The sequence below is a fragment of the Fringilla coelebs genome (genome assembly GCF_963513975.1).
Source record: "Fringilla coelebs genome assembly, chromosome: 11".
NCBI lineage: Eukaryota > Metazoa > Chordata > Aves > Passeriformes > Fringillidae > Fringilla > Fringilla coelebs.
In genome coordinates this window covers 20,056,113-20,074,358 of record NC_140037.1, presented here as the reverse complement: position 1 = coordinate 20,074,358, position 18,246 = coordinate 20,056,113, and the positions used below count along the sequence as shown (strand labels likewise).

At 43.1% G+C, this 18,246-nt stretch overlaps 1 protein-coding gene across 2 annotated transcripts in view; it reads left to right on the top strand.

Annotated features, from left to right (window-relative positions):
- RPS6KA6 (ribosomal protein S6 kinase A6) overlaps nt 1-8,050 on the top strand; it is a 36,801-nt gene extending 28,751 nt beyond the window's left edge. For both annotated transcript variants that reach the window (XM_084212933.1, XM_084212932.1), the window contains exons 19-22: nt 228-304; nt 991-1,108; nt 2,146-2,286; nt 3,169-8,050. In XM_084212933.1, coding sequence (XP_084069059.1) covers nt 228-304; nt 991-1,108; nt 2,146-2,286; nt 3,169-3,294 — 462 coding nt within the window. In that variant the 3' untranslated portion in view covers nt 3,295-8,050. The remainder of the gene's footprint in view (nt 1-227; nt 305-990; nt 1,109-2,145; nt 2,287-3,168) is intronic.
- The last annotated feature ends 10,196 nt before the right edge of the window (nt 8,051-18,246 follow it).

The window sequence follows — 18,246 nt, the reverse complement described above, 5'->3', positions numbered from 1 at the left end:
AAACAGCAGAGTCCACCCTCAAAAATAAGATGTGAGCCTGTTGAAAATCTTAAGAGATGATCTGGGAACAAGAAATGATGTTGGTGTTTACTGCAACTTGTATATTAGTCAATAATCAAATCTCTCACATGATCCAGGGATGGTCTTACCCTTCCCTAGGCCGTGGTGTTGTTTTGGGGTGTTTTTTCTAAATATATGGCAAGTATTTAACACTCTTTGTTTCATAGGTTCTCATGAGACAGGGATATGATGCTGCTTGTGACATATGGAGCTTGGGAGTTCTCCTTTACACAATGTTGGCAGGGTGAGAATATTTCTGAGCTGTTTTGTTTACCTTAAATCCCAGAATGTTGCCTGAATCCTTGCTTCCATAGAAATGGTGAGGCATTGGCTGATGGAATGACACAGGTGGGACAGGCAGCTCTGAGTCAAAGCCAAATAATCCACGTTTAGCTCAAAGTAGGATCAAGGTTTCTCTTCCCAGTGCAGGACTTGGGGGTGCCAAAGACTTCCTCCAGTTTTCAGGAGGGAATGGAGTCTGTGAAAATAAGTGGTGGGTTTCTTTCTACCCTCCAGCCTCTTGTCCTCCCACCCCATCCCTTTTGCTCACCTTGTGTCTCCTGCCCCTGCTGCATTCCTGTGTGGAACACTCTGGGTTGTGATCTCTGGAGTTTCCTCAACATCCAAACCTGATGAAGCTCTAGGAAGCATCTAGTGGCCAAATGAGAGATGTTTGCTGAATCCTTTTGTAGCAGAAAAAGAGCAGGTTTTTAGTCCTATGACTAAATCCTGTTGATTGGAAATTATTCTCTTGATAAATCTGTACTTCCCATTAAATATGAGAAATATTAATATTTAATAGCATGTGTATATATTCTGTGATATGTTTCTATTGGCTGTGGGATATTGACTCTGATTCACGAGATTTTACCAATTTCTTGCAGTTTTTATCTATAACAAGGTGTTTTTGTTGGTTTTTTCTCTCACCAGCTATACTCCATTTGCCAATGGTCCCAATGATACTCCTGAGGAGATCCTAGTACGGATAGGCAGTGGAAAATTCTCTCTAAGTGGAGGCAACTGGGACACTGTTTCAGATGCAGCAAAGGTGTAAATGTGTTTTGGTTTTATATTTTTGTAGAATTCCAATGAAATCTACTGAGCTTTATCAGCTAGACTGCTCTGTAAGTGTAGTTTGTTATTATCTGCAGACTTTATTGCAGGGAAGGATATCTGCTCCAACGTTTTATTTAAAGACTCCATCTGTAATGAATATAGATTCCCTGGGATGGTGTTGACCCACTCTGTGGGTATCTTACTCACCACTGTTACCTTTTAAAAAGATCAGCCTTAATATTAAATATTAATGTTTAAATATTTTTTCCCAGTCCTTTGGAACTGCACTATTGTTCATTTCAGTAGGAGTGATTCAGAATGCTTGTTGGCTCTTGCTGTCTTAGCATGAGAAATTCACTTCTGTGTATTTAAGAATGCTTCACATTTTGTACCTAAAACAAAGGGAACATTCTGTCAGCTTGCTCATATTTTGGTTTTATTTCAAACTGTTGCAGTCTCTGTTCTGTGCCCTTCCCACCCACCTCTCCTTCGGACCAGTGTTGTAATTAATCAGTAGCTTGTTGCTACTGCTTCTTACAGGCAAAAACAAGTGTCCATTGCTGTTGGCTTTATGCTTTATGTGGATTCTTGAAGGAAAAATTCCTTGCTGGTGTCTCACTGTCCCTGAATTCATTTGTAGTAAGGAGGCAGCAGAGCCCAAAATGCAGAATGAAAAAGGAGAGAGATTTGCAAATAATAGCTTTCCTCCATAAAATCTGCCTGTACATTTGAATAGGATTTCTAGTCTTTTAAAGATTATATTCATAATAAACATGAAAGGCACAACAGTGAGTTGCTTTGCAGTCAAGGCTGGCTCTGTTGAGCTGCTCCAATAGTACCACACATTGTTCTCAGCCTTCTGCAGTGTCAGGGCACAGAATGATCCCGTTTGTCTGCTGATCTCTGTGTGTTGGCATTGTGTTCATCCCTCCACATCGGGTGCTCCTCTCATTGCTGCCATCCCTGCTGCTTTAAAGGCCACCTAAGATGCTTTGGGCTGAGCAATCTTTGTGTTTCCCTTCCCTGCAGGACTTGTTGTCACACATGCTGCACGTGGATCCCCACCAGCGGTACACGGCCGAGCAGGTGCTGAAGCATTCCTGGATTGCCTGTAGGGACCAGCTGCCTCATTACCAGCTCAACAGGCAAGATGCCCCACATCTAGTAAAGGTAAAGCCACCTGGGATGCTGCTTCAGCTGGGGGCTGTGCAAGGAGTTAGTTGGTTTAGAGCTACAGACAGAAGTCTTATTTTTTTTGTATGTTTTCCATAGTACCAACACATTAAAGTTCCATAGTGAGACAAATTCATGGAATGGTAGAATTGTGGAATGGTTTGGGTTAGGAGGGACCTTAAAGTTGAACCATCCACCCCATGCCATGGGCAGGAACACCTTCCACTGTCCCAGGGCTGCTCCAAGCCCTGTCCAGCCTGGCCTTGGACAGACACTTCCAGGGATGGAGCAGTCACAGCTGCTCTGGGCACCCTGTGCCAGGGCCTGCCCACCCTCACAGGGAACAATTCCTTCCCAGTATCCCACCTAACCCTGCCCCCTGGCAGTGGGAGGACATTCCCCTTGTCCTGGCCCTACATACCCTTGTATAAAGTCCCTCTACAAATTAAATTAGTAAATAATTATTTTTAATAATTATTCCCCCTCAGTGTAGGGAAAGAGATTTTTGTGTGTGTTTTCTGTAAGGTAGTTCTTGAGCTGTCTCTGAAGTCAGGCCTGAGTGGCCCCTGAAGTGGCTGTGTTTGAGAAATTGGTGCTAATCTGGCTTGAAAGATAAAAATTCTGACCTGCATTAACAGGTGACTCCTACAGCTAAGGGATACAGAAGAAAGAAGTGTTAGACACCCATGCTTAGACATTGGAAGGATTCAACAACAGATTTTTATTTTCTCTAACAAACTTCAGAGAATTCACGTGACCTGGCACAAGTCTTGTTTGGTTTTAATGGAGTTAGTTGAGTATTTAATGTTTAATTGTTTTATTTTCTGATTAAAACTTCTACATACATGAATTATTATTACATATTTCCTTTTCCTTTAGGGAGCCATGGCTGCTACATATTCTGCACTGAATCACAAGACATTTCAGCCAGTGCTGGAGCCTGTGGCAGCCTCCAGTTTAGCTCAGCGACGGAGCATGAAAAAGCTCACATCCACAGACTTATAGATCCACTGGGACACCTGAGCAGACACAAGCAAGGGGGAAACCCAACAAGTGGCTCTATTTTGCCTGACCTGTGATCAAAAGGCATCTATGGTTTCCTGCTACACTACTTGAATTCTGTAAAAGTCCTTTTTTTAAAAAGAAAAAAAAAATCCACAGGTTCATACTGTGTTTGTTATACAGGCCGTATCTGTTAAGTTAATTTAAACATCAGGTACACCATAATGAATTTCTCTACACTGTCCTTTGAGATCTGTTGCAAATATTCTTTCACATTCTGTATAGTTTTGCTGGGTTCAGTTAAAAAAAATGGTTTAGGGGACCGTTGCCAATGACCAAGTTGTACATAAAGTGTCAGTGTGAGTTTCCTTGCTTCACACCTTCAGACCCTGCTGTGAAGGGCAAATTCTTCATTTTGTAATTGGGCACTTCATTGATTCAACTCAATTCCTTTCCCTTGTCCATGACTATTATGCAGAGTTGAGCAATGTGATGTGCCAGAGTTAATTCATCACTGATGATTTGGTAGGTCTGTGTTTGCATGGTGCCAGTAACTGAGGAGTTTCTGTGGAAATACAAACCAAAGGGATGTGTAAGATCCTGCACTTAAATTTGATCTCTTGTGACCCAAAAGAAATGCTGGTTATGGGCTCTGACAGGAAAATGAACATTTCTGGTTGTTGCCACAAATTGTGTCCTGCACTGAGCTAGAGAAAGTCAATATGTGCATAAACTGTCAAAATTCAGGCTCTCAGAAACATTGGTGCCGCTTCAAAACAACATCATGCAGCTCAATCCTTTGTTATTTATATTTCCCATCCATTAATACAACTACTGTGTTATTTTCCTCAGCAGTCTTTCCACTAAATACACCCAATATTAGGTTTGTTTGGCATATGAGACAAACTGACACTTTATTATAACCAACTTGGCACTTGGGGTTTATTTTTTATTTATTTGATTTTTTTTTTAATAGAAGGTTGCTTCTCTCTGACTCTCTTGCCGCATGTACAAATATTACAGAACAGAAATGCAAAATTCTCTTTGCCTAACTGTAGGGGTAGCTTGGGAAAATAAATAAGCCTTGCTGTGTGCCCAGATAAGGGAATTCTGACCAAGAAATTTCACAGTTATGGACAAATTCCTTTCAGCATCCTGTGGCCAGCACTCCCTCTCTGTCTGGTGTTAGGACTGCAGTGGGTCCCAAATGCTGGGATGGAGAGGAAATTTCATTTCAGGGCCAGAATTACCTTGGGGTTTCCTGACTCCAAACCAATGCTAACTGCTGCTAGTTCATTCAGAGATACACTTAGAAGTGTTTTCAAAAGTTGTAGACACTGAGCAGTTGTAGTGACATAGCAGGATGATTATAAATATTAAATATATTAGTGACATTAGGCTGTGAAGTGACCAAAACTCCAACATAGTTCAGAATCATTTGTCATCATTGAATTTTCAAATGCAAGACCCCAGGGCTGGCAGAAATCAGTGTTTTGAGACAGCAAAAAAAAACTTCCAGGAGAATTCTGGCCCAAGCACCAGGAGTGGTGGTGATAACTCACATCTCACAAGAGGTGTTGGCTGGGTTTTGCTTATACCTGTGAAGGACTTGGTGGTGTTGAAAATACTTTTAGATAAGCTGCTTTCTTCTGTTGTGGTGGGGGAAGATGGACATTATCTGGCCAAATAGTTAGGTATGAATATTTGTAGATTTGAGACTTAATGATATAGCAAACATAGGTGTGCTCTTTGTATCACGCAGAACATCCCCCAGATGGAATTTCTTGAGTGTTTGATAGATGTTGGAAGCTTTAGGGGCCATTTGTGCCTAGTTTTGAGGTGCCTGTTTGAAATGCTTGAAAACTTATCAAAGAACACAACTGCTTCCTGGAAAGCTTTGTTTAGTACAAAATCTGCCCCTTTTACAGCTGCTTCATCCTCCTTTTCCTTAATGAAGACTTTTTCCAGCAAGAATGCCTGGAAACCTTTTGTCTGTCAGGGTCATTTTAATGTAAATTTAAATATGACTGCCAGAAGAATTTGAATTCACTCAAAGAAAGGCAAAAATGGTGGAAGTTAAACCCCCCTGAGCCCAGGTCAAGGTGTAATGTGGGTTGAAATGTAGTCCTCAAAGCTGTGTTGGGGATAAGAGGTAATGCAAGGCCTGGAATACAATGGAAATGTCAAACTTGAATTGTCTTCAGCTTTCCTGTAAGGCAGCAGCTGGTCTTCAATGGCTTTACCATGAATCATTTAACAGTGTTTCTGTTGGTATTTTCTTTTAGCTTGCTTAGAAGCACCACAGAATAAGCACCTTAAAAGCATTTTGCACAAGAGCAGTTGGAAGCAGCTGAAGGGACTCAAGTTGCTCTTGATGTTCAGCACAAAGGTGGTGAGAGGAAAAGAACACAAACAAGATGGATGTTCTGATTCATTGCTGAGTATTCAAAACATTTCCTGGAAAGTTATCCCTGTTTTATATCACTGCTGGCCTTCAGTGCAAGTGGTACTTCAGGGGTAAAAATAACATTACAAAGTTGTCTTATTGTGGGAAAAACATATGTGTTATATCTGACAGGCCAGTGTACCCTGGTATGCCACTTATAATCCTTATTTAGGGGGAAAAGTTCCCTTGCTCTATTTCAGCATATCAGTCCTGGGAATATTTGGGATATGCAGGAACACAGAGTTCACTTGCAGTTTACTTTTACTGTATTTAAGGATCATCTTTGTGAGGCTCCTTTGGGAATTCCTTGCCTGTTTCTCATCCCTTTCTTTTCCAGCTTAGGTTTTGATATCTAAAAGTAGCATGGTCTGCTCATGAGCTGTCAGGTAAGGTTTGAGATGGAAGAGCAGGTACTGGGAAAGTGCCCTGGCTGCAGTGAAAGGTTGGTGGAAATTTTTTCTATAATCTGGGCACAGTTCAAGTTTACAAACTGGTGATGTTCTTACCGCCTTACTGAGTCAGAAAAAAAAGTCAGATTTTCACAAAGGCTCATAATTACAGAAGTAGGCATTCAGACTAAAGGAATTTCCACAGAACTAAATCTTAAATTATGGAATATTTTGGCCATGGCTTCCTGCCAAAAAAGCTCCTGCTCTGGTGTTTGGTGATCATTATTTGGTGTACACAGAAAGCAGATTGCTACTGGAGCTGGAGTGGGCTCAGGTCCTCTTTTGGTGTTCTTTCACCCCAGGATAGCTCAGTTTGTACCTTCAGTTATCCCTTGGATATAAAGGGAGGAGCTCTGTTGTATTCCTGTTCCACATCCAAAAACTGCAGTGGCACCAGTGAGCCCATGGTGGGGGCACAGAGCCCTTCCTGAGAGCTTTCCTGGTTGGCTCCAGTCCAGCCCTGATCTGTGGCTTGTGTGGTTTTCTGCTTTCTCCCATTTTGCTCAAAATCAGTGAATTTCCCTTGCCCATGCCAGGAGGTGCAGGGGGCTGAGACTGCTCTTCCTTTGAGGCCTCAGTTTGAATGTTCTTGCAGCCAGAGAAGGCATCCAAAACCCCACCCAAGTCAGTCATGTTGAGCTTGAATTCTGTCTTCCATGTTTTAATTCCTTTTCCAAAGCTGATCTTCAGCTGTCCAATAGTTCAAATAACCTCTGGCAAACTTCAGCAGGTGGGAGTTCCTTGCAGTGTGCTTAGAGACTGGTGTAGAGCTGTGTTAATTACACAAGGTTATAACAATTCTCCTGGTTTGTATCAGTGAAATTAGGCTAAAACATCAATGCAAACACAGGGTTTATGTATTTCTGTAGCACTTAAGCTTTTCAGTCCTATCCAGAACTAAAAGTTTGCAAATATTTGTGGGAGGGGAGGGAGGAGCAGTTTTTCTTTCTCAAGGTTTCCAGAAAGCTTCTGAAGCTGTGATCATAATAGAGTCCTGTGTAATCCTATAGGAGCTGTGTAGGGTTAAAAACATAAAATTCTCCTTAAAAGTTTGTTCCAAAGCTCTTAGAGGTGTGCACTGATAGCTGTTGGTAACACCCCTGCACTTGATTCCTACCACACCAGCCTTCTGCATCAACATCTGTCCCTGCTCCAGGTACTTTTAAATATTTGCTTCTCCAAATTCTGCTGTTCCTTGGGAATAGAAGAATGGATGCAAATTTGAAAACCCTCACCCTTAATGTATGGCTGAAGCTGATTATTATAATAATTTGCATAATTAGAAAGTCTCCCACAAAATCATCAGCAGCTGGTTTTCTTGAGATTTTTCCTGTGTAATGAAAACAAACTTTCTCTGAAAGCTTTAAAAGATACTTAATTGATTATATCTCTTAATATTATTAATTATTAATTTTTGGGCAATAGCTTATAACCAATAGTGAGTTTGAATAACCCTGAATTCTCTTGTGGGGTTTTTCACACGAGGATGCTGGAGGTGGATCTGCTTTGCAGGACCAAGTGTTCAGGTTTGGGTGTTTTCATTAGGCTTTTCAGCAGTGTTTGCTAATTAATTAATTAATTGCATTTTCTTAATGTCCCAAGCACTTTGGCATCTTGCACTGATGCTCTGGATAGAGCTGAAACTCTCCTGGCACGTGGCTGAATCTCCATAAAGGGCATTAATTGAGAACAGTGTGCAATGAATTCCATGCTCTGAGGTACTTCAAAGATGAAACTCTACACAAGGTCCCCGTTATCAGATATTGTAACTGTCATTTCCTTCTCTTAAGCATATTGTGGATTTTGTATCATACTGTATTTATTTCATTTAATTTTAAAAGAAATGTTTTCTTTAAAGCTCTGTATATATTGACATTAAAGTTTGCATTGTACTACGTTCTCCTCTTCTTGCAAGGCTGGGTCTGGCAGTGCAGTGGTGTTTCTCTTGGCACTACTGCCTTCAATTGCAGCACACCAAAGACAACCTCAAAATTGTATTTATTTTTGTCAAGCTCCCTGAATAATCATAAAGGTACAGTTTTAATTAGCTGGCAGTTCCTTGAGTACTAGAATAAAAGAGTTGCAAATTCATACCATTTTGGTAATTGACAGAAATCCATCACTTCTGCTTTGGAAGTTTTTTTGCTTCTGCTTTTCAAATGGATATAAAAAACAATGAGCAAACATTCCTAAATTTAAATGTATAAGAATTATTTCATAAACCTTGCCAAAAATCTCACATACATCAAGAGCTATTTATAAATTGATATTCAGTCAAGTATTTCATGCCATACTTGCAGCAAAACAGGCACTGTTTGGGCAGGGGCTCCCTTGCAGCTCCCTCCCCTTGGGGTCGTTTGCATTTCCAGCCTTGGAGCAAATCCTGAACTCTCCAGAGCTGGTCTGGGACCTGCTCTTTGATTTCTGGCGTGCAGAGAGTTCCACCCCAGAGCAATCCTCTACCAAGCTGGGTTTAAACAAGAAGTGTAATGCCCTAGTGCTGGCTGATGGTGCAAATTCCTTTTTCCTGGACAGCTGCGTTTCGGGCTCTTGTGGTCCTCAGCATCCAGGTTTGTGTCCTGGTCTCTGCAGGGAAGGCTGGAATTACAGAGGGAGGGATATCTCTTAATTTAAGGGGTTTTTTGCTTGTTAAGCTTTTTGTGGGGGGATCACAGTATAATTCTGATGGGCTTGTGCCTGTCCTATCCATGGTAGTGTCCAAAGCCAGGCTGGATGGGGCTGGGAGCAACCTGGGATAGGGGAAGTGTCTCTGCCCATGGCAGGGAGTGGAAGGAAATGGGCTTTGAGGTCCCTTCCCGTTGTGTTGAATCACAAATCTTTTTCTATGGTAACTGCAGTTGTGGAGTGCTGACACAGGCCCTGTGTACCCCTAACCTGGCACCTGGCTCTGCTGAAAGCCTTGTCTGGAGGTCTTGGCAGCGAAAATGAAAGTTGGCAAGGCGTTACAAACAGGTATTGTGTCATCTATTGCGTCAAAATCTGCCTGTCTGGGGCTGAATTCAGTCACTCCGTGGTGGGAAAGCAGCGACGGGCAGGGATGAGGAGCAGCGTGGGAAGGAGGATGCAGTTCTTGGTTGCAGTTCTTCATTGCAGTTCTTTATTGCCTCCTCCGGGGGAACGGGCACCGGCTGCTCGCGGGGTCACAGCGGCCCCGAACCCCCTCGGGATGCCGGCGCTGCTGTGCTGCTCCTGGGATTCGCTGTCCCGGGGCATGTGCGGGTCCTGGGCCGGTAATTCCCGGCGTTTGCCGTGCCGGTAATTCCCGGTGTTTGCCCTGCCGGTAATTCCCGGCGTTGGCCGTGCCGATATTCCCGGCGTTGGCCGTGCCGATATTCCCGGCGTTGGCCGTGCCGATAATTCCCGGCGTTGGCCGTGCCGATAATTCCCGGTGTTTGCCGTGCCGGTAATTCCCGGTGTTGGCCGTGCCGATATTCCCGGCGTTGGCCGTGCCGATATTCCCGGTGTTGGCCGTGCCCGTCCCGGCAGCCGCGGCGGTCCCGGCGCAGCCGCTGCGCTCCCCGCAGCCCCCAGGAGATGGAGGCAGCGCTCCGCAAGCGGCCCCGGAGCCTTCCCGGGCATTCCCGAGCCTTCCCACCGGGACTGATCCCGCCTGGAACCCTCCAGGGCTCACCGCGGCTGAAGGATGCACGGCCGGGAACTGGAGTTCAGTTGCGTTGTTGGAATTAATTTGTGTTTTATTATTTTTAATAATGTATTTCCCCTTTTTGAGAATGTCTTGTTCTCCCGGTTCTCTTGTTTTCCTGCCTGTGCGATGTGGTTGTGTGATCCCTTCATGCCCATATCCCGAAGAATTGAATAGAACAGCTCCACATCTGCTGCCCCTGGAGCAGATCTTGCTGCTCCTGGCTGAGGGGCAGAGAAGCAGCGCCGGCAGGACCAGCCTTGGAGCACGTCCCTGAACCCAGAGGTGCCACCTTGGCGAGGACTTCCCAGTCCTGAAAGAGGAGGAGCAGGAATAATGAAATCAGAGATGGCCCTGAACTGGGAGGGATCCCCGCGGATCTCTGAGTGCAGCCCCCGCCAATCCCCCCCTGTGCCCAGGAGCGTTTCCCAGCCTCTCCCGGAGCTCTGGCAGGGTTTGGGCTGGGAGCATTCCCGGGGGAGCTGCTCCATCCAGGAGGGAGGACAGGGATCCTGGGATGTGGAACTTCCCTCTGCAGCCCTTCCTCTGCTCCTCCTGAGCCCCCAGAATTGGTGCAGCCGAGCACAAAAACTTCTGGTTTGGAAACAGCAGCACCCGGCAAATCTGGAAGTTTCTCATCTAGAGCCTCAAAATGCAGATTTTTGAGGTAAATAGAAATATCTTGTGCCCAAGTAGAGATCAGGTGTGTTTTTAATGATTTTTTTTTTGTTTATTTCAACAACTGTATGCTTTTGAACAGAGCTTTGTGCACATTTACTGTTTTCATCAGGAAATTTATTGCAATTTAAAATGCTCTGATACTCCAGGGTTCAGCATCTGGAGTAAACTGTATGGTAGAAAAACTCTCATAAATTCTGATAGTAAGACAACAATTTAGGAATAAAAATTAGTTAAGATCCCACTTTTCCAGGTTAGAAAATCACATTTTGATCAAGCTGAAAGTGTTCCTGCTCATGGCAGAGGGAGGTTGGACTAAATGGGTTTTAAAGGTCCCTTCCAACCTAAAAGAAGGGATTTCCCTGTGCTGCTCAGGCTCCTGCTGCAGAGCAGGGAGCAGAAAAAGAACCTCAAGTTAATTAACGGCTCCAGCTGCTAATTCCCCCTGCACCAGCCCAGGAAGAGTGAGCTTGTTCATTCCCTGTGCCCCATGGAAAATGATCAAACTCCAAAACAGCAGAAAGAATTAATTTAAATGAGCTGGCAGTGCTTGTCAGGGAGGGAATAAGGGCAGATTCGAGGAAATTAATAACGTAACTCAAAGTTCCCAGCAAACTCCTGGCAAAGGCAATGTAAACTTGGTTTCAAATTAATTATTGCAAATAAACATTTGAAATGCTACAGGCCAAATTAATATTTCAGAATTCTTCACTATTTATTACTGTGCTTAATTTTCTTACTTAAATATAATTTGGGCCTACGGCTGTTAAGAATTTAATTTTTGAGGTACTTTAATGAATTATAAAACATGTTTTAAACAGAAATGAATAGCTAATAAATGCCAAAAGTGATTAATTTTCTGAAACATGCAAAAGCCTTTGTATTTAATTTTTTAAAAGTGCCCTAAATTGTTGGAAAGTAAAGAGAAAGAAAATACAAAGTGGATCAATTGAAGTCTGGAATAATTTAAAAAATCACAAATAGTTTTGCTGTGGCCCTATGTTCTTCCATGAGTCTCCAGTCCTTCCAGGAGTTCTTCTACGAGTCTCCAATCCATTTTTTGTGTCCTTTAGACAAGGTGGTGACAAAAACATGCTCTGGAGACACCTTGCTCTGAGCCCCAGCTCCCTGGATGAGCAGCACTCTGCCCTGTTAAAAATTGATATATCTGAGCTTTTCCTGGGATAATACCACATCCAAGACACATGTTTTTATAAGCCCACACCTCTCTGATTATTTTAATGTATTGGGGTTTCTTTAAGTGAAAATGAAATAGTGAGAATGAGGTTTTCATACTTTAGGTGAGCTTTTAATATAAATTTTGAACCTGGGGCTTGTGTGATGTGTAAAATTCCACCAGGTGGGATTTATGTGCACAGCTCCCTGCACAGTGGGATGGCAACACCTGCCATTAATTTTTTGTGGCTTGAAACTGAGTTTGATTTAGATGCTTTGATCCCAAGGGAAGAGGCATTTTCAGAAATCGGCCCAGTGGTAATTGTTTGGAGTTGAGAGTGAACTCACTGAGATTCCCCATGAATCAAGGGTGTGCTGCCAGTGATTTATGCCCCAGCACAGGTCTCCAAACGTCCCCACAAATTATCCAGGGCTGAGAAGGGGATGATTTGCTGCCAGTGACACTTTGGAGACTGTTCAGCAGAAGTGTTTTCCAGCAGTTCCTGTTGTAGAAAACTCCTGCTCAGCAGTGGGGTCAACAAAACAGAAATTCCTCCCAAATTTCCCTTTTTTTTGGGAGTGCACAAGTGCATGAACATCCCAGCATCTCTTCAACAAGGAGTAACCTCTGAGCAGGGCTGGGTTTTCACCTCACAGCCCCTGTTCCTCCTCAGCAGGAGACACAAAACTCTGGAGAACCAGCAAGGTGAGATGTGACCTGGGTGTCCCTGCTGCTGGACAAGGGTGGGAGATCACGGGGAGAGAAACATTATTTGGGATGCAGGGATAAAAGATGGAATTAGTAATTGGAGGAGACTAGAAAGGGAGATTCAAAACAAAACAACAACAAAAAAAATCTTAAAGGCTTAGAGGTTAAAGTTATTCTAAAAAGTAACACTGGAAAATCTCTACCTGTAAAATTTTTTGCCTTTCTTGGCAAGTTTCTTTACCCTGCTGCATTTCTCCCTTATTTTTAAGCTAGGATTTATAGAAAAATTATTAAGTCCTATTTTTTGTCCTCTGGGCTTTGAAATTTCCTAAATTCTCTTTACTTTGAAATTATTTTTCTTTGGAGCCTTTTGAACACTGGAATCGATTTCTGTTTCTTTTCTTATTAATGAAACCATTCATCCAAGAAAACTTTGGAGAAGAGAGATCTAATTTACAGCCCTACCCCAGTGAAAAGAAATCAGGTGAACAATCAGCTGGACCATCCAAAGGATTATTACAATTGCAACATAAGCTATTTAAGAAAATGTCTATGGGGAAATATCTGGAAATGTAATAACTTAATCCTAAATATGAGGAAAACAAAGCAAATTACTGAATATAACATAAAAATGGAGAATGGAGCAGAGCCAGGTGCTCACCTGGGATGTCTGTTTTAGGCAGGCAGAAAGTTTTGTTTGGCAGCAATTTTGGGCTGAAGGTGGCCAGGATGACACTCAGGTTGCTGATTTATTGAGAAAAAACTCTTTTTTAGTGTTTGGATGGTGTGGGACTTGCGTATGATGGGGTGATTGATCCTAAAAGTGAGGTTGGGTTGTGTTTGCTGGGGCAGGTGCAGAGTTTCTGGCTGGACTAAGGCTGACACTTAAATAGAGAAATTCTCACTTTGAATATTTCAAATGTCAGAATATCAAGGACCCAGCTCACTCTTTGGTTTTGTTAGTACAATCCCTTATCCTTTAGAAAGGTTCACACTCCATCTGGGCTGATTTGTAGGGAATTTCTCAGGAATTGTGTGAGCACATCACAGCTGACCTAAGAGTTGGTTTCATTATTATTGCCTTCAACCAGTGTTTTCATCCCCCCCTTTAATTAACTCTGCCAAAAATGGCTTCTCTTTCTGGCTACCCTTGGAGGAGGGATGTGAAGCTGAAGCCATGAGTTCATTTTAGGGTGGAGGAGGAGCGGGATGCAGCCCCGGAGATGGCGACAGCCGGCACGCTCAGTTTCACCAGTGATGGAAGCAGCCACAGGTTGGAAGGGCAGGACTGTGCCTGGCTTTGGGGCAGCTGGGGGGATTTGGGAGCCTCTTCACTGTGGGTCAGTGAGGGCTGCTGGCAGAAGTGCTTGTTTTAGGATCGTGTGGCGCCACGTGGATCTCGCGTTCCGCACCTTCCCGGGCAGCCCGGCGGAGGGAGCGGGGCCAGGGGATGGAGGGAGGCTGCCTGAGCTGGGGGCATCAGGAAAACCTGCTCCCTGCCCACTGCCAGCCTGTGCAGAGCAATTATTCATGCTGGAGACCCAATGCTAGGAGACATGGGCTCGGGCAGAGGGAATGTCTAGCGCTGGTAGGACGAGATCATTGTGCTGCAAGTTGAATGAAAGGCGTTTTTTTTTCATAACAAAGATAAGACAGGCAGTGAAAGACACTCTGTACCACGAAGGAAGAAGGCGTTATCCTGCTAAAAAGATTTAGACAGACTTTATTTTCTTGGAAAGCCTTGAGTCTCTTCATGGATCATTGTCTCCAAGCTGAGTTGCTCAGTGAGACTTTGGTCGATGGCAAAGAGACCCAAAGGGACTGAAGGGAGCCCGTGACCTTCCACCACTGCAAGTCTGGAGCCATAGAAATGTTTGTCAGCTTTGAAAGGAAATGGTTGCACTTGAGATCCTTTCCTTGGAAAAATCCCTCAATCTGGAGCCACAATGAGGCGTGATTTTAGCACAGATCTGCCAGGACACATGGGTTCCTTTTTCCTTTCAAATAAAATATGGAAGTCAGCTGGGGTGTCTGAGCTTTTGGGATATGACAAGGAAAACATTCAATCTTCTTACTTTTAATTCAGGCGAGGTGAGCTTTGTGTGTAATTGGTTTTCTGGAAGCAAAACAAATATGCTTTCAATTCTGGGAGAAAAACAGGGTTGACAAATGCTCCATATGAGAACTTGGCATGGGGGCCTCTCCTCTGGGGAGCAATGCTCGTGTGCAGACAGGTCCCAGGTCCCAGCTCAACCCAAACACATGGCCAGCATCCCCAAAGGCACTTCTGCACTAATGGGGATGCAATCTGGGCTGATCTGCATCATCTCTTGCTCTGGGTGAGATGAAACTCTGGGGTTAATGCAACCCTTAAGTTCACTTCTCATAGTCTGTGATCCCACACTGGTCAAACCCAAATCCTCCTTCCTTGAGCTGGGAATTATCCTCTTGTGCTTCTCTCCCTTTCCTTCCCTGTCCCTGACACAGAAAAATAAATGGCGTTGCCCTAGACTGAGCTGTGGACTGACATTGTGTGGAGTTCCTATTTCCAGTAAACCAAATTCCTGCTTCTCACTTGCAACACTCAATAATTCCTGGTTTGTCAACAGCAGCACCAGAAAAGTTGTTTTGTTTTGTTTTTTAAAAACTTTTTCTAAAGCAGGACAGCATCTCCAGCCCACACACGTGGTGACCCTGCCCAGAGCAGGGAGTTGGAACTTGATGATGTTTTACCCTTCCTGATGGGGTTAAAACAACAGGATTAACCTGCAGAGTTCATTGCTCCATATCACAGGAATACAGATAACAAACAAGGTGAGGGAACAGACAATTTCATGCCACTCTTTATGTTTCTGCCCATTAATTTGCTGTTTATTGTGGGATTGAAGCAGAGGGGCATTGCTTGGGCTCGTTCTGAGCTGAGGGGCTCATTGGATTTCCATGCCAGGCTCCACCCAGGGAAAACCCTCAACAGTTGCCCATGGGATGCCTGAGAAATGTCTTTTTTAAGAAAATCTGTATGAAAATGGAGGGCATACACTGCCCTGTAGAGGAGGCTCTTTTCTGTGGGGGATAAAGGGATTTTTTTCTCTTTGGAAATGGTTCGGAATCTCTTTGTTTGGTAAAAACATCTTTTACTCATGTGAATGATCCATGATGTGAATTCTTCCTAAATCATCACTCTGATATCAATAAATTAACTAATAATGACTCAAAACCTGTGTGCTGATTCTTGACCTCTCTGTAAGGCAAAATTTGGAGGAAAATTTGGAGCCATCACCGTTTGTTTGAAATCAGGCTGTGGTGTGACCAGAGTGGGGGCTCCACTCAGGGCAATCAGAGCAGGATGAGTGTTACAATGGAGAACCAGTTGTTAAACTCATTTATTGGTTTATGTATCCAAAAACTTTGTCATGTTCAGCATTTTTGTGTAAGAAGGCTCAGAATTTTGCAGAGAAAGCAGACACAGGCTTTTGTTGCAAACTACAAAATAATGATGTTCTTTTCACTGCTGGGTCTTATTTAAACAATATTTACCTACTTAAGATATTAGAAAATCATTAGAAAATATTTATCTACCTAAGATATTAGAAAATCATTTACATTAGAAAATCATCCATAATACCTTTGGTTTTTTCACCACTTGTTTCTTTCCTGGAGTTTGTTTTTCTGCACAAAGAATTGAGGCTCCAAAGAGCTCAGGGGAGCTGGGGGGGTCTCCTTCCTTCCAAGTCTTGCTGCTGCTTTGGGTTCCCCTTCCATAAATCCCCACCCAGTGGGAATTGGGATGTCTCCTTCTCCTGCAAAGAGTTTTCTCTTTGGCTGAGGAGGTTCCTTCTTCCAAGCAGCAATTTCCTTCCCTCCTTGTCTTTTGTTTATGAGGAAAACATAAAATCCCTTTCTGCACTCAAACTCATTCTGGTGATGCTCTAAATTCCACGCTTAAGGATGCATTTAATTAAAGATTGACTATGGCATAAAGTGGAGGTTAATTAAATACCAATCAATCCCTGTATAAAATACATATAAAGGGGCTTTGGCTCAGGCAGTAAAAGCACCTCCAGGAGGAGATTCCCCTCTTGCTCACTGTGCAGCTGCAGAGTGGCTTCCCACACTCTTTTCCTTGCTGTATTTGCCATCCAGGACACTGAAGCCCTGCAGAAAAGCTGTTTTTATGGAAACAAAGCCATGGTCTGACCCAGTCCTGCTGCTCAGAAGAGATTTCACAGGGACTGTTCCATCACCACTTTGTTATGGTGATGTTGGTGTAAATAGAAAAAAAACCTCTCATTGATGAAAGAATATTTTTGTTCTCCCCAAAATTTTTGAGAAGGTCCTTTATAGGGGCATCAAAGGAATCCAGAGTATCCAAAGTTAATAAAACAAAATGACTTTTCATGGAACTTGTTAAGCTGTAAGTGCCCTGTTGTAGGGTATTCTGTATGCTGAAATTTAGGGGAGCTCCAGGGAGGAGAGAAGTTTTGGAGGGTCTGGAAGAGGAATCCAACACAGGAGAAGCCTCATGTAATTTTTATATTATTTTCCCCTGTTCTGTGTTCCCATGAGGGAACATTTTGGGAATTTTCAGAGAGAAATCTGGAGTCTCTGCTCCTGCACTGGTGGCTTTTAAGGTGAGACCAAAAGGACAGATTTGGAATAAGAGGCCTGAAAGTTTACACTGGATCAAGAGCAGAGTTTAGTCTCTCTCCTATCTAGACCTAGTTCTTCAGGAGACCCTAAAAGAATGAGTTAAACATGCTCCCTGTCCTCCTTGCTCTGTAGTGCTTCAGGAACATTGAATGGTGAAGAGCAAAGTTTTCCTGCTTCAGAGTAGGGCTTTCTTTTAAATAATTTTAAAATCCTTGATTTTCAAGTTGTTTAGTACTTTTTTATTGGACATTCTCATGTTTAAACTACCAAAACTAAACAGATCAGCTTTTGAGAAGAGCAAAATAATAAAATATTGAAATATTTTCATTTTAAATGTTCTGTACCATTAAGAAGATCATTGTTCTTTTATTGCTCATAAATCCCCTGGAACCTGAGCTTTTCCCACTGGGTCTTTTAGAGATTTCCACCTCCTTCAGAAATCTGCTTTACAGGGCTGCAGTGATGTCCTTCCAAAGAGCTCCAGGCACTTGGTCACCATGGCAGGGCCTCTTAAAAGTATTTTTCCAGCCCTGCAGAAGGAGAAAAGTGAACTTCAAGCCTGTGAAGAAGCAGCCTGGCATCCAGAAGCCCCTGCCATGTGAGGAACAGGTTGCAGAAATGAAGTTGGAAGTTAATTGTTCCTGCTGCTGAAGGGCCCAGGTTAGTTGCTGTCTTTACACTAATTTTTGTACCATCTCAGTGACCTTCATATCATATTAACAGTTTTATATTATGTTAGCAAATTGCTCTGCCAGAGCTGCAAGTCTGATTGCATTCTGAAGGTCATTAATATGATATGAAAATATTATTGTATCTCTCCTTTCATATTTTATTAGTGATATGGAAAGCAATAAAGGAGCTGATTTTTGCTGGGAGGTTCCCCAGGGAAAGTTGCTCTACAGCACTGGTGTCCCACATTGGCTCCTGATCCAATCTCAATGGGAAGTTCAATTTCCTCATCATTAATTATTTAGCTGTATTTAACTGCTGTAAATTCTCAGATTAATTTTTTTTAACTGTTGAGTTTGATGACCTCCAAAGACATTGGCATTAACCAGTGCAAAATGAAATATTGCTTCACACAAGTGGAACCCGCTCTTCACCAGGGCTTGTGTCAAGGTGTAATAATGGCAAATTTAATTCTTCTGCTGCAGGAGGGAAGGCTCATTTTATTACTACCTTT